A 17,369-nucleotide genomic window follows, 5' to 3' on the forward strand; every position below is an offset into this window, starting at 1 on the left:
TTGAATCCTGTTTGGATACTGCACACTCTCGATATACTTCCCACCCCTCCACTGAATCTCATGGCAGTTTAATGGAGGTTCATAGAGCACTGCAACACCATATGGTAGATTTGAGACGTAAGCAACAGCTATATCTCTCAGCTAAACCGCAGCAACACAGTGGAAAAATCAGTAAGCTGTTGGCCTATCTTACTCATATGGAATTCTTGAATAGCTCTATATAAGAAGTTAGATAATTTAACCAGACGATTTCTTCAGACCAATTGGTTATTAATGAGACCTTTGTGTTCTTTTATGAAACCCTATACTCTGACCTGGGGTCTCCCTCCGAAACCGCGTTTGTGGGGTTTTTCGCCTCCCTCACTTTTCCTAAACTTAGTGAGTCACTCTGCCTCCTGTTGGATAGGCCCTTGACAGTTGAGGAAGTTATGGATGCTATTCATTCTCTCCACTCTAATAGGACTCCAGAGTTATATGGTCTCCCTGCTGAGTGGTATCACGCCTATGCAGGCGACTTAACTATGAGATTCTATGTTCTTTTTGAGTTGGGTTTGAGGAAGGTATACTCCTGAACTCTGAGACTGAGGCCCTAATAGTGGTACTGCCCAAACCAGACAAAGACAAATTACAATGTGTGTCTTATTGTCCCATTTCCTTATAAAACAGAGACGTAAAAGTGCTAGCAAAACTTCTAGCTATTTGTCTGCAAAAAGTGATTCTGATACTTGTGCATTCGGACCAATCAGGGTTCATGCCTAGCAAGTACACCTTTGACAATATTTGTCATCTGTACCTGCACTTCTATAAAGCAGCTGAAAAGCGCAGTGGACTAGTGTTATCACTGTGCAAACAGCATTGGATACGGTCAGGTGGTCACTTTTGTGGGAAACTATGCACCAAATGAGTTTTGGCCCTCATTTCATTCACTGAATTCATCTTCTTTATACTAACCCTAAGGCTAGAAAAAGTACAAATAAGGATACAGTATATCTCCAGCCTTTTCCTTGCAGAGAGGTATGAGACAGGGTTGCCGCCTCTTACCACTTCTGTTGGCACTGGCTATTGAGCCACTGGCTGTGGTAGATCGTCAGATGGCGGCCGTTGGGGGCATTTGCTATGGCCCATTGGATGAGAATATCTCACTATATGAAGACAATACATTGGTATATTTTGGTGGTTCTGAAATGTCATTGCACAATTTTATGAGAGTGGTGGAAGAGTTTGGGGAGGTATCCGGCCTACGGGTTGGTTGGAATAAGTCTATGGCTTTTCCGATTGGCCCCATGCTATCTTATAACTATCTACAAAAGTCTAAATTAAAGATCTCCCACATTTTTTGATATTTAGTAGGGATGCTCTGATACTGGTATTGGTATCAGTACTGGTGCCGATAAAGAGTATTTTTACATGTAAAAATGCTCCTGATACTGGAAACTGATACTTTGTGGTGTGATTTGTGTCAATACAAATTCCACCACAAAGATTAGCATGCGAATTGCACAGGAATGCCATTCCTGTCCAAATCACATGTGGTTTCCCCACTGCTCCTGTGTGAACCCAGGCTTGTTGTAACTTGAATTCATACAGAAGAGGTGCAGGAAACCTCCCTGCAGGCATCCCATGCTGAGAGTGGGCTTTTAGGAATGTATACTTTGGAAGCACATGCTCCATATTCTCAGCGGTAGGAGAGGAGAGAAAGCTGCGGGTATTTCAAATCCCTGCAGCTTTCTCTCCTCTCATTGTAGGGATGACAGTTCAGGCTAGAGAGCTTTTACTTAGTGAGCACCATCTAATGGATAAAAAAAGGGCATCGGTGCATCCCTAATATTTAGGGATTCAAATTAACTCTGATCTATTTAATTTTGAATCCCTTAATGTGTCGTACTTGGTGTTCCCTGGTGTCCCTTATTGGATATATCAATATATTTAAAATGATCTATTTGCCCAAATTTTTGTATGTCTTTAGGGCCTCCCCGGTTTTCTTGTCTAAGACACTGTTTTGAAAGATTGACTCCATCCTGTCCTATTTCCTTTGGAACGAGGCCCAACCACATATAGCAAAATCATCCCTTCAAGATCCTAAATCTGATGGTGGTCTGACTTGTCCAAACCTTTTAAATTATTTCATAGCATTGCATCTCATGTTATATGATTGGTTCCATGTCTGCTTCCCGAATCCTTCTACCACTCTGCGTTCTATAGGTCCATGCCTTCTCTGCAAAATTAACTTCACAGGTCTGTAGTCTCTTGCTGCTCACGCAGCTCCCCAGTAGATGTCAGCTGGTTGACCTCGCATAAAGGGGGCAAGCTGCTCTCTTCAACTCCTAGGGTATCCCCACAAGCCCCACTGTGGCATAACCCTAACTTTCCAGAGCTCCTGGGTCACCCCAACTCACTTTGGTGGTGCTGCTTAGGTGTCACCCATGTTTCTCACATCTCCATAAATAAACTTTTTGTATCTTTTGAAGAACTGAAGACCTGCCATGGGGTGGCAAATACATTATTTTTTAGATATCTGTTGTTTTGCCACACTGTACAGGCATAGTTTGTAGCTTTGACCCTGGAGCTCTTGGAATTGTTACTAGAGGTACTGCCGATGGACCCTGATATAACTAAATTAGTTACTACTATATATACCCATCTTTAGTTGGCTGGGGCCAACCCCTTTCAGCTTGCTCACCGTAAATGGTTTGTGTTGGTCTATGGGCTATCTTAGGAGGGATGAGAGGAGCCTACAGAGATTTGTTTTCAGGATAATATTAGTACTGCTGAAAGAAATATTCAATTTAAGTTTATACACCATCTTCATTATACTCCTGCCAGGTTGTCCCGTAAGGGATCTGGATATGTGGCAGCTTGTCCTCATTGTGGCCTTGGGGGTGAAGATCTTTCACATATGTTTTGGGCTTGCCCTATCCTGTCTACATATTGGCAGAATCTGTTTTCCTTTTTTGACACCACCTTTTATTTGACAGTCCCCCATACCCCAGAAGTAGGATTGCTGGGCATTTTGAATAACTTTGTACCCTGGACTAATTATCATATTTTGATTCCTTTGCTCTTATTCTATGCTCCAAAATTAATTTTACTATATTGGAAAAATGCAGCTGCTCCTTCAGTACAACACTTTTACTGTCTGGTCAGTATGGATCTACCTAAATTCAAGCTGATCTATAAGGCCCAGGCCTGCTCCAAAAAATTTCCAAATGTTTGTCAGTCCTGGCTTGATATATTGGACTTGTAACCTGTTTATAAGTACTACCATAACTCTTGATCCACTGGTGGCATGGATACAGGCCTGATGGCTCTCCTGGTTATTATAGGAGGGGTGGTTGCATTGGTATGTATGGTTGTATGTGTGTTGTGCATTATCTGTAAGTAGGTACTACTGTCAAAGTTTTTTCTGTGATATATGGGCTCTGCGTAGCCCAAATGGTCTGCCCCACTTGGAATGGATGTCTCCTACTGTTCCACCCACGGATTCACAGTGTATATCACCTTTTCTTTTCATTCTTGTTTTGTACATCTAAAATATTCAGAGCTTGTTATAAGTAAATTTTAATTTGTATACTATAAATGTATTAGGAAAAGTTAATACAGTATAAGAACACACTTCATGACGTGCTAAAATAAAGCTCTGCCACCAGTGTGCTGGCTCTGTTGTATCACTTTTCTGAAGAGAGGGGCTCACAAGATAGTCAGGCAGTGACCCCCCCTACATTACAGAAATGCTGACACTTGCTTAAGCTACTGACTTGTTCTGATGCAAATATTGGCAATTTTGTATTATAAGAAATACAGTCTGTTAGCTAATTCAAGATGTAACCTCCATGGCATAAAATTCTACTCAAGCCAATGCATATTCCCTTGGTTTCTATATAATGACACAGCGTAAAGTAAACAGTGATGCTTCACCCTACAAGCTGTTAAGCAGTTATGTGAACAGACATGAATGAAGACAACACTCTCAAAGAGACAAATGAACATTTTTAGCTCATATTTATAAATTAGATGCAAGACATTATGGAAGAACAGCTGCCACTGACTGAGTAGTAAAGAAAGAGACAAGCAGAAATAAGCCACTTACCACAGCCTTCAATAGGATCAGACGGAAAAAAAGAGCAAATGCATGCATTAAGATTGAATCGGTATATTAGAGGGATTGTAAAAGTCATAACAGTTTCTTCCATCCCTAGTTCAGAATTCAAGAATGTCTAGATGGCCAAGAAATCCACTCGCTTCTCTGACAGTCAGCCTAAGTCCATGATTGACTAAAACTTGGCCACTGACAATCTTTAATGCTGATACCTGGGAGCAGTAATGTATGAAAACAGCTCTGCTCTCCCTTTTGGGGATTAAATATGCCACATTTCATTTGTTCTCAACAAGCCAGATATTTCCTTTCTACAGATGAGCTAGAGCAGAAAATCTGCTTTATTTTCACCTTTTACTATGTGTCTTGGGAAATTGCCTATATTTACCTTCCTTCACCAGTTCCAGAATACGTGGATTTGATTTTTATCCTGCTTTACTTTACCTTGTGTGTGAAATTCAGCAGTTTTAAATTGAAGTACTAGCATACAGTGGATATGCAAGGATGTATTTACCATACAGGCCTTGAGATCCATTGGCCAGGAGCAAATGTAAAAAAAAAACACATCAGAATACAGCAAAAATGTATTTATATTTATTTTAGGGAGCACCACGACTTAGCAGTAAGCATTGCTGTATTGTGGCATTGGTTTATTGGAACTAAAAGAGAGATTTAAAGTGCTCCTATAGCCTCAGAGAAAACAATATTCTGCAGATGAGGTGGGTAGGGAAGACTTTTTTTTCAATTATTTATGAATATTTTGGGAAATTTTATGATCTTAAGCCCTGTACCAACCTCCTGTGCCAATTAAGCACTATCTATCATAATAAAAAAGTGTCACATCCTGTCCAGTAAGCTGTTGTGGATTGTGTAATAGATTGTATTACTTGCAAAAGTGCTCTGAACAGAAGAGACTGTGGTACGTAGCTGTTTTACAGATTGCTGTGCTGCCTTTGCTAATGTAATAAGCACGCAATATGGAGGTACATAAAACAAAGGTAAATATTAAACACAACACTTTCAAAATATACAAAAAATTTTCATCATGGGAAGAAAAGTGTCTTCCTTCCCTGCTCTCCCAGCATTTGTATGCAGTAGAGGTACTTTTAAAATGGAACTGAACTCAAAAGCAGAAGTGAATGCATACTCAAATCTTTTTCTCAGTTTTGGATAAAGTAGGGATGGGCTAACACCCTTGTCTTATTGTTTGCCTTCACTTCCTTTCAGGGAGAAACAGGAAGTGAGAGTAAATCTCTTCAAAATGAGGGAACTCTTAGACAGTTGTCCCCAGAACAAGATTCCTCATTTGGAGATTTCCCATCTATTTCTGTTCAGGGAGCAACAGCAAAAATTTGGATTTCCCATAATTTTTTATTTTTGTGACAGTAGCCAACAGGACAAATAAAATGGTTGAATATCCTCAGTAGGGCACAGATAACAATAAACACTTGACTAGGGTTCTAACCTGTCCCCACTGTACCCAAAATGTAAAAAAACACAAAAACTTACAGCTGTATATCTACAGTGTTGAATATAAGGCACTAATTCCTGTGACTGCTATTCACAGAAGATTTATATGAGATTGGATGGTTGCACTTTTGTGTTCTTCCTTGTTCTCCTTGCTGAAGGTTCGAACATGAAGGATCAAAGCTCTGTTCCCCTACCAAGGTGGCCACCTCCACACAGAGACACAATCCAGGACAAGGTCATTAATGGCAAAATATCAGCTGTAGGGAGACCTCAACTAATACAGGAGACTAGTCCAAATTTTTGTTTTTTTGGCACAGCTTACAGAGTTAAGACACTCTTTTACATAAAAACAACACTTAAGATTAGTATATACTTGTCTGTACTGTTTATTCCCAACGTTTAACTAGTCCTAATATAATGTGAGGATAGTTTGTTGATTTTTACAAAACATAGTGAATGTGTTGGTGCTACACTAAAGGGAAAATCTGGGTCTTGTGTATATTGGGAGGGAAGTGCTAAAGCCATTCATGAATCATTCTGTTTGTTTTAATACTCTTATAAAATGCCCTCTATTTTATGCAGTATGTTGAGTAATATTTGTTATACTTGTTTTGGACAGTTGATATAATTGAGAATATATACTGTATCTCCTGTGCTATACATTTATTGTATGTACCTTTTTGGCACAGCTTACAGAGTTAAGATACTCTTTTACATAAAAAAAAACACTTAATATTTGTAGATACTTGTCTGTACTGTTTATTCCCAACTTTTAAATAGTCTTAATATAATCTGAGGATAGTTTGTTGGTTTTTACAAAACATAGTGAATGTGTTGGTGCTTCACTAAAGGGAAAATCTGGGTCTTGTGTAGATTGGGAGGGAGTGCTAAAGCCATTCATGGAGCATTCTGTTTGTTTTAAAACTCTTAGAAAATGCCCTCTTTTTTATGCAGTATGTTGAGTAATATTTGTTATACTTGTTTTAGACAGTTGATATATTTGAGAATATATACTGTATCTCCTGTGCTATACATTTAATTGTATCTAAATGTTCTTCAAAGAATAACTGTACACGAATATGCATCTGAACCTCCAACAAAATAAGCTGATAATTTATGTATAATGAGAAAAAAAATTAATATAATATTGTAAAAGATGTATGAGCTGCTAGTCACATGATTTTGCCATGAATATTTTAAAGGAAACAATGTAGCTGTTGGTATATATTCATGAAAGTGTAATGAACAAGTCTGGGCTGTGGTCCATAATCTATAACCATTCTGTTTGTATAGCTGGCAAAGGGGTGACTTCTTAAAATTATAGAGGCAGGATTTATCCCATGGCACACCAGCTCAATAACCAGACTGAAATGTACACATAAACTCACATGAGATCTTCTTTAATAAGCCAGTGAGCAAATAGTAGTACAGTAATCATAGCTAATGATTTGATCTAGTCAGACCACTGAAAGACGAATTTGAATTCTACAGGTTTTTCTGCACTCTGTGCACTCAATTTTGCCTTATGATACAAGCTTTCTTTACCAGCCTTTCTCTATTAGGGTTCCTCCTAAGGTATCTAGAGGTTCCTTAACAAGGGTGAAATGGCAGAGTGATCCCCCACCTGAAGATACCTGCTTAGTTCCAGCACCAATGTCATTCAGCAGAGCGAGCCGTGTGGGACCAGCGGAATCTCTATTCTCTTGAGTGTCAGCTACGATCTTTTAATCTGTCTGTTAAGGGACATTCTTCCCATTTCTAACCAATGCAAGGGGTTCTCTTCTACTAACCATCAATGCAAGGTGCCCTTTTCCTACTGAACATCAATGTAAGGTGCATTCTTTTCACTGACCAGCAAAGTAAGGTGCATTCTTCCCACTAAACATCAATGTAAGGGACCTTCTTTCCAACAACCATCAATGTAAAGAACATTCTTTTCACTAACCATCTATGCATTCTTTACAGTAAGCATCAGTGGTGTACTGCAAGGGGCATTATTTCCACTAACCATAAATGTAAGGGGAATTCTTTCCATTAACCAACAGTGTAGGAGGACATTTGCTATTGGCCACTAATGTAAGGGAGCACTACAATGACCACCAACATAAGGAGGCATTTCTCCACTGACCATAAAATGACATTACAGTATTCACTGTCCGTGTTTTATTTTCACCATTAATATTACATGTTTCATGAGTTTTACAGAAAATAAAGCAAAAATGACCATCTCCGAGTGTCAGATAAACTAAATAAGACACATTGGGGTTTATTTACTAAAGTTGGAGAGTGCAAAAGCAGGCTCCCTTCTGCATAGAAACCAATCAGCTTTTAACCTCAGCTTGCCCAATTAAGGCAATAAAACCTGGAAGCTGATTAGTTTCTATGCAGAAGTGAGCCTGATTTTGCACTCTCAAGATTTAGTAAATAAATCCCATTCTATATACCTTTATTTATTATCTATAATATCTAACACTGATCATGTTTCTGCACCTTGAGGTGTAGCTATAATAATTTTAGCAGAGGTTCTCTGATACCTGAAAATTATATCAAGGGTTCCTCCCAGGTAAAGCTACACTTATTGAAACATGGTGTAGTACTATGCATTCATTTCCCAAACTTTTAATTTACCTGGCCATAAAAAGCGACTCGATAATAACGTCCGAACAGCCTTTTCTCTGCGTTTACCACCTCTGCAATTTTTAGATAGGATCGGTGAATGCGGTAATAGAGCTCTGACAGTCTCTGAAATCAAGTTAGCAAAAATTATGAATTAGTCAGTATGTGTTCCACATTTCTGCTTTATAAAATCCACATGACATTTACAAGAGACTGTGACAATTTCCCCAAAAAAGTATACTGTGCTGATCAAGCAAAATATTGAAAGTAAATTAATCAAACCATTTCATGTGCAGACTTAAAATATTGTTCAATCATACATGAAAATAATGAAAAGCTCTATTCCAACATAAAGCAGTTTTGGATTTTATTGGTAAACTAAGATCACAGGATTCAATCATACAACCTTCCTTTTTTCAAAAAACTTTGGATTCCCCTTAACAATCTTTCTGTTAGTTTTGATAATACCATGTGTCAGGTACTGGCTGTCAGTATTATTGATGGTGTATATGTGTTACCTAAGTTTCTCACCTACACATAGTGAGGGGCTCCAGGGTTTGTGTCTGTTATGGATAAAACACACTATTTTTAAATGTTTCCATTGATGAAAACGAAATGAAAATTACTGACTAATTGACGAAAGCTATGATGAAAATCAATTCCAATTTCCGCCAATGAACGAAAATGGAATGAAAATGGGAGGGATGGACATTTTACTTATAAAGATGTTATATAATGGCTAAATCAGTATCTGTGTAGTTTGTTCAAACCTTAATATTATAACTAACAACATGTTATTAGATTTGTTTTACCCTAGGAGTGTATAATGAGTTTGGAAATGATAGAAAAAAGCTTAAATAATGCATTACAATTTAACTAAACCCATTAGATTTTAGTTAACTAAAATGATTTTAATCGACTAAAATGTACTGGAGATCTTAGTCAACTAAAATGTAGGATATTTTAGTAGACTAAAATGTACTGGAGATTTTAGATGACTAAAATGTGACTAAGACTAAAAATTCAGATGACTAAAATACGACTAAAACAAAAATTTAATTTTAGTCAAAAAACTCTGACTAAAACTAAATAGAAATTTGATGTAAAAATCAACACTGCTGTTCAGCAATGATTAAGGACCTGTCAGGTGACCAAATGTTTGTATAGCAAAAAGATCTGGTTGCTGGACTTGGCATTAAAGAGGTTGAGATTCTTACTATAGAATGCATAAAAGTATTGTTTAGGATATCAGTGACTCTGAAAAACTAAGCAGACAACAATCACAGAAGCAGTACATGCTAATATTTTCTATTCAATGTTAAATTGTACTCTGCTTTCAAGTTAGCTAACTACATGTCATGAAATCATATATTAGAAATAAAATATTAAGCTACCTTGAAGTCTCTCTGCTTTTCAAACACAGCAATGACTGGCTTGCTAACATCAGCAATCAACTCATATCTTTCAGATTTCCAGAGATAGTCAACGCACAGGTCAAGCTGCTCTACCAGAGTACTCTGTAATGACATAAACACATGCAGATTTCTACTAAGAGATATGGTATTAGCCACTAATATACAGTATTCCAGGTAGATTATAAATAAAGTGGCATTTAGCTTGAAAATGCTATCAAATACATTAACCAACAGTAAAGGCTGACAGTTCTAATATTAATAAGGTATTCAAAATTTGTGTGGTTTAAGGGGTATGTGGACATGGAGCAAATGGACAGAAAGCATATCATATCACCTATACTTCTGGTTTCCACAGTGTCGGCTATGGCACCATTGGCTAATCTCATATCAGTTTTCCTAACAGTTTTTGGTTTCTCATAGCCATAGAGAGATGAATTTATCCAGAAACAAAACACATTTGTCACATACATTCAGTTAATTAGTACTCATTATCTCCTGCTTTCCTACATCAAGCTTTAGCTTCAAAACTGTCAACTTGCTGAAAGTCAGAATTGGTGTTCCACTCTATTTTTCCAGTTATGTCAAACATTTTTACAATCAAAGAAAAAAGTATTGAAAATTGTAATTAAAATCTACAGCTGTGGGCCATTTATTGCTATAATTTTCGTTAACTTAAATTAGTGACATTTATACACTAATTCAGTTAGGCCAGAACTTTGTAAACCTATGCTGTAATCTACAAAACATTATCCCTTTGTCATTTGTTCCTTTATAAAACCCAATAAAAATCTATTGATTAAAAAAAAAACATTATTAACTGTCAGAGGGTTGGAGCTTACTCCCGTCCCATTACCTACAAATACAACATTCCTCAGTCTGGATTTGAAACCTTTTTCCAAACCCTGTAATATCTGGTACAATGGGACAGCAACAGTGATTCATGCATGGTACATAGATTGCACTATTCCCTTATACTTCTGCTAATGACGCAGGTTAATTAAGGAGGAAGTTTATTCTCCTTTTTTTTTTTAAATCCCAACATATCTTTTTCATTGAGTTATCTTTAATTTGTATACTCACTAGCCCTGTGAATCCAGCCCATGTTCTATTACAATCAGCTACTGCACACTAGATCCCACCTTGTCATCTTCCTCTCTTACATCATTAGGTATCCAGTTGTCACTTCCTGGTTCTTGCCTCCTGCCCCCTGAAGTTGCACGTTGAGAGTGGATCAACTGCCAGAAACAGGAAGAGACAACCAGTGCCCTGACAAGGTGCTATGGCACATGATTGCCGCAAAACCTCTTGGGATTGTGACAAAAGTATCCTAGGAAGCTACAGTCGGTTGAAGGACCTCACCCGCACCTAGGCAAAAAATCTGTGAGTGCAGGGCTTAACTAAATAAAAAAAAAATTGGCTAAAATGACCTGTTTAAAAACATAGGCTAAAAAGACCTGTTTAGTCAATATATTGTTTAAAAGGAAGCTATCTGACAAAGTGAAGCACACTAAAAGATCTCAAAAAGCCACACATCATGCCACGGTCTAAAGAAATTCTAGAAGAGATGAGAAACAAAGTAATTGACATGTATCAGTCTATACAGGGTTACAAAGCCAGTTCTAAGGCTTTGGGACTCCAGCAAACCGGAGAGCCATTATCAACAAATGGAGAAAACTTGGAACAGTGGTGAACCTTCCCAAGATTGGCTGGCCTACCAAAAGCACAATGATGACTCATCCAAGAGGTCATAAAAGAACCTAAAACAAACATCTAAAGAACTGCAGGCCTCACTTGCCTCAGTTAAGGTCAGTGTTCATGATTCAACATTAAGAAAGAGACTGGGCAAAAATAGCATCCATGGGAGAGTTCCAAAGCAAACTCCACTGCTGCCCAAAAAGAACACAAAGGCTTGTCTCACATTTGCCAAAAAACATCTTGATTACCCCCAAAACTTTTGGGTAAATTTTCTGTGGACTGATGAGACAAAAGTTGAACTTTTTGGAAGGTGTGCATCCCGTTACATCGAGTGTAAGGGCTTATTCACACTTGACTTCTTCCCAAACGCCCCTATAGCGTTAGACAGGCATTTTACAAGCATTAAAAATGCTCCACAAATGCCCTATGAGAGGTTTTGAGGCATTTTAGAGGCATTTTACAAGCGTTAAAACCACACCACAAATGTCTATAATGAACTTAATGGTATTAACGCCTTACAAATGTCCCACAAACACCTGCCAGGCTCAACAAATGCAAATTTAAGGTTTTACAGCGGCCTAGTCAAAGTCTGGACTCAAATACGATTGAGATGCTGTGGCATGGTACCTTAAACAAACTTTCAGTGTGGCTGAATTAAACAATTCTGCAAAGAAGAGTGGGCCAAAATTCCTGCACAGAGATGTTCAAGACTCAATGCCGGTTATCGCAAATGCTTTATTGCTGTTATTGCTGCCAAGGGTGGCACAACCACTTATTTGGTTTAGGGAGCAATTACTTTTTCACATAGAGCCAGGCAGGTTTGAACCACGTTTTTTCTATAATAAATGAAATAATCATTTAAAAACTGTATTTTATGTTGACTTGGGTTATCTTTGTATAACATTGACATTTGTTTGATGATCTGAATCATTTAAGTGTGACAAATATGCAAAAAAAAATCAGGAAGGGGGCAAATACATTTTCACAGCACTGTATTTGTGTGTGTGTGTATGTATATAAATATATATATATATATATATATTAATTACAAAATGCAGATGGCAACAGATTTCTTTTACCTCATTATATGGGGTATCCTGCATCCCTGAGTCTTCTTTCATTGCACCTTCTTCCATAATATTTGGTGTGATACTCTGAAAGGCTGGCCATCCCATGGAGAACAAACCTGCAAGTTAAATGGACTGACTGTTGCTTCCAAACTTATATCTATTAACCTGAAAGTATACATTAACCATACAAAGGCAACTATCCCGATATACTCTGATTTATAAGTTAAGATACATTTCTAAAAGGTATTCTTCTGCACACAGACACTTCCTGTCCTGTTGGCTGTAAATGATCTTCATACATAAGGCAAGCTGAAAAAGCCAGTGGACTCCATTCATAATCAAACAGCCCACTGAAGATGGAGTGCTATGGTTTAGGACAGGGGTCCCCAAACTGTCAAAACAAAGGGCTAATTTACTGCACTTCAAATGGGAGTGGGAGCAAACAATGTCAAAGGCTTGGTGATCAGTGGGATTAAAAAAAAAGAGAAATAGTGCCCCATCATTGTCAGTGGGAGTTTTAGCTCCCCATCTATGGCGTCAGTAAGAAGAATAGAACCCCATCATTGGTGTCAGTGGGAGGTATAGTGCCTCATATCAGTGGAATGAAAAGTGCCCCAAGGGCCAGATAAAGACAAGCAAAGGGCCACATCCAACCTGTGGGCCACAATTTGGAGACACCTGGTATAGGAAAACAGACCTTGTTATGCTGACATAGCCTCCTCGTTTTTCATGTTCCCACAGTTACACATTTATGTGATAATAAAGTAAACCTGTGTGAAGGCTTCCATTCATAATCTCTTTCTGAAAGCTTTCACTGTCTGGTTTTCTGAGTAACCAACATGGAACAAGCTGTCTAAGCTCTCTAGTATATCAATTTCCTTCACCTTAGAGCCACAAATTAAAAATGATGAGCTGATGAAAGGATGAACATGTCACATGCAGGGTTAGTGAACTCACTCTTTGCACCCATGGAGATTAGTAATTGATTAGAATCAGAAGAATGTTCCTCTTCCAGCAGCATGCTTGTTGTCTGATTGGTTTCATTTTTCCAGTAACCTATGGTAGTTAATAATTATTGAGTGAAGATATCATACAACATTGTTAGTGAATGCATGGAATGATTATTGAAATGGGCTATGGTAAAAACTCTACATTTGTGTCTAATAGTAATGTTTCACTTTGTCTACTGAATTTGTGTTTCTTAGGCTTCATGAACATGCCTAAGCCACGTTTTTGAAAAAGTGTTTAGGCACGTCAAGCAATTGGGTGTTTATGTATTTCATTGGCCAGAATATTAATTTATTCTGGCCATTAAAATGAAAAATACTCAAGTGCTAAACCTGCACTTAGGCACTTGAATGCACCAATTATTTGTTTTGCCTCTAAATGCCCCTGACTCTAATCTCCAGTAAATGCCTATGCGTGCATGGACACATAGGCTACCATGGAGTGGAGTTTAGAGGCAGAAGAAAAAAAGTCAAGAGCCTTTTTAGCTCAAGTGTGCATGTGGCTTAACATCCAATTGTGTGTGGGAGAAGGAACACATTTTTTAAATTCCTCTACACATGATAGCAAATGTTAGGTAAACTAAAGATACCCCTTTAGTAAATCACCCCAAAATTACAATGCAGAACTGCAATATGTGGCCATGTAAGTGATTCTTTATGCATTGCTTCTAATAATAATGCAATGGGGAAGATTTAATAAAACTGGAGAGTGCAAAATCTGGTGCAGCTCTGCATAGATACCAAACAGCTTCCAGGTTCTATTGTCAAAGCTTAATTGAGCAAGATGAAGTTAGAAGCTGATTGTCTACCATGCACAGCTGCACCAGATTCTGTGTGCCCCAATTTTAGTAAATCTCCCCCAATATATTTTATAATGGGGGGGGGGATTTGGGTTACTGTGTTCATATAGATAGATGTAGCAAGAATTATCAAGAAGAAGAGAATGGCCTGACAATTGTTTTGGCAATGTGAACCACAGTTGATAGATCTCAATGGCATTGGCAAGAAAAAACTTACTTAAACATTGTAACAATTGCCTTTTATCTTAGGACCAATACAATTTCAGAATCACAGCAAGCCCTTTTTTACATGATATACATAATTTGCATAACGCTACAGTTGCTGTAACAATAAATGTGGAAGTGCAGTGAGGAACATGATGATGGGACTAAGAAGGTGTGAGGGCTAAGAAGGACCATATTTTAGAACGTTTAGGAGTTATGCAAGAGGTACAAAGTCACAGCTGAATAGACGCACCAAATGCATAAAGGGTTGATGAGTAGTTGAATTAAAAAAAGTCTGAAGGTTAAAGGTTAGTGGCAATATGGGATACATGATACCTGGACTGTTAAATATGATTGTAGGATTGTGTTAGTTTTATTGTTTATAAGAAACAATTGTGAAGATCCTTCTACAAGCTAATGAAGTGCTTAGTCTAATAAAAATGTTAAAACATGATCCCCTCTCTATCAGTAGCTTTGGTGCCTTGATGCTCCCTGGTTGCTTAAATAATACAATAAATCAGAATGATGGGGCAGAAACAAATATTATGGACAGGGAAAAATAGGGAAATAAAAGAGAGTGGTCACACAGTTGGGTTGGTTTACTAAAGCTGGAGCACTCAGAATCTGGTGCAGCTGTGCATGGTAGCCAATCAGCTTCTAACTTCAGCTTGTTCAATTAAGCTTTGACAAAAAAACAGGTGATTGGTTTTTATGCAGAGCTGCACCAGATTTTGCACTCCAGTTTTAGTAAATAACCCCCATAGTCTATCAATAATAATATAATAATTTACAGCTGGTCGGCTGCAGGCACTGATTGTGGAAAATTTGTCCTTTGACAGAAGTGAATCACATGATCCACTTCTGTTGAGTAGGGACTGAAACACAGTGAACTAAATTTGATCAGCATACGGCCAGATTTAGTGTGATGGCAGTTGTTCTTTGAATACTCCTGCCAGTAAGTATCTCTCAGCATGTTCACCCCCTCCACCCTCCTTGTGCAACTGCATTAAAGACAGCAGTATTCAAATCTCTTTCAGGCTGTTTGGCAGGCTGTTATCTTTACATGCCCATTTTTCATTGGACCTTGTAAGTGCAACATACGTTTATACATATGAAAGTAGAACTAAACCCCAAACGTTTTTTTTATGTTGGATAGAGTAGTTGAGTATACAGAGCTGGTTGATCAAATGCTGGTTTTCTGCATGCCCATTCGACAGACAGCTGTACACATAGGTCAAAAGTCAACCGATTCCTATCGAACTTAACATTTTAGGCTAATTTTTGGTCCTTTTGTATCCAGCATAAAAAAAAAGTTTTGGCTGCAGGTGCAATTTAACAAACTGAAAAAACTACTCAACTCTCTTTTTTATCTGTCACCTATGTTTTGTACAGCTCTGAATGATGACACTACTGTAATTTCTAGTCATGAATTTGAGCAAAATAAAAAGAGAAGTAACAGTAATATAACTTGATATTCTCACCCAGATAGTTCTTACCTTTCCGTTTCAAGTATTCAGCAATCAATGCGGCAATGTGAACATAACACATGGCTGCCTGAAAATACATATAAAAATTATGTACTAGTAGCTTTTTGTTTGCACTAACCTCTCTTTAATAATTGATAAACTAATTAATAATATTGGTATGAAATGTTTTTTATAGATAAAAAATAAATTATTAGTAAGTAATAAACATTACAATATCATGAAAAAGGTGATACTATGAAATAATAGATTTCAAAGGACAACTACGTGACCATGTTAAAGCATTAGCCTATTGTGGAACTCACAATGTAATATTTAATTTTGTTTTATAGTAAGAAAATACATTACTCTTTACACACACATTATATATACTGTATATGTTTTTTTTTCATGTAAGCAATAGACAGTTGTCTTTATATATGTATTGTTCTTCCACTCGCAGTTATCAGTTACATCACATAAAACGTGAAATGTAAACCCCAACTGAATGACTTTTAGTTTGCTAAAGAACTGTGTAAACAATTAGCATTTTTCATAAAATACTGGTTTTCTTGTTTTTTTTTAGTGGTGACAACAGACTATGGCTGCTTAATGTGTACACAAATGGTCACCTACAGTTGTGACCAAAATTATTCAACCCCCACTGAAATTGAGTGTTTTGGCCAGTTTGACATTGCTTTTGATCATTCAGTCATCTTGCTTACATTTACATTAAAGAGGCACTTGTAGGTCAGACAAATATAACATAACAGTTATAATGAAATAACCACAAATGTCTTTTCTGTGCTCACAGCATTATCAGTTTTATTCAACCCCCAAGTGACATTCAATCTTAGTACTTAGTACAGCATCCTTTTACAGTTATAACAGCTTTTAAACGTGAAGCATAGCTTGACACAAGTGTCTTGCAGCGATCTACGGGTATCTTCGCCCATTCTTCATGGGCAAAGGCCTCCAGTTCAGTCACATTCTTAGGCTTGCGCACTGCAACTGCTTTCTTTAAGTCCCACCAGAGGTTCTCAATCGGATTTAAGTCTGGTGACTGCGATGGCCACTCCAAAATGTTCCAGCCTTTCCTCTGCAACCATGCTCTAGTGGACTTGGAGGTATGCTTGGGATCATTGTCCTGTTGAAAGGTCCAACGTCTCCCAAGCCTCAGGTGTGTGACGGACTGCATCACGTTTCCATCCAATATCTCCTGGTACTGAAGAGAATTCATGGTACCTTGCACACGCTGAAGCTTCCCTGTACCTGCAGAAGCAAAACAGCCCCAAAGCATGATTGACCCTCCACCATGCTTCACAGTAGGCAAGGTGTTCTTTTCATCATAGGCCTTGTTCTTCCTCCTCCAAACATAGCGTTGATCCATGGGCCCAAACAGTTCTAATTTTGTTTCATCAGTCCACAGAACACTATCCCACAACTTTTGTGGTTTGTCCACATGGCTTTTGGCATACTGCAGTCGACTCTTCTTATTCTTTGGAGACAGCAAGGGGGTACGCCTGGGAGTTCTGG

At 37.9% G+C, this 17,369-nt stretch overlaps 1 protein-coding gene across 4 annotated transcripts in view; it reads right to left on the minus strand.

Annotated features, from left to right (window-relative positions):
* The window catches only part of DOCK10 (dedicator of cytokinesis 10), a 385,846-nt gene that overhangs the window by 26,842 nt on the left and 341,635 nt on the right, over positions 1–17,369 (minus strand). For 3 of the 4 annotated variants that reach the window (XM_089672577.1, XM_089672576.1, XM_089672575.1), the window contains exons 46-50: positions 15,867–15,924; positions 13,317–13,415; positions 12,369–12,475; positions 9,574–9,696; positions 8,192–8,305 (exon numbers count right to left, since the gene is read on the minus strand). In XM_089672577.1, the coding sequence (XP_089528703.1) occupies positions 8,192–8,305; positions 9,574–9,696; positions 12,369–12,475; positions 13,317–13,415; positions 15,867–15,924 (501 nt within the window). The remainder of the gene's footprint in view (positions 1–8,191; positions 8,306–9,573; positions 9,697–12,368; positions 12,476–13,316; positions 13,416–15,866; positions 15,925–17,369) is intronic. The other variant, XM_089672578.1, reaches the window with a different exon arrangement.

The sequence above is a fragment of the Staurois parvus genome, unplaced genomic scaffold, assembly GCF_062004578.1.
Source record: "Staurois parvus isolate SC_StPar_1 unplaced genomic scaffold, SC_StPar_1.0 ptg000131l, whole genome shotgun sequence".
NCBI classification, from domain to species: domain Eukaryota; kingdom Metazoa; phylum Chordata; class Amphibia; order Anura; family Ranidae; genus Staurois; species Staurois parvus.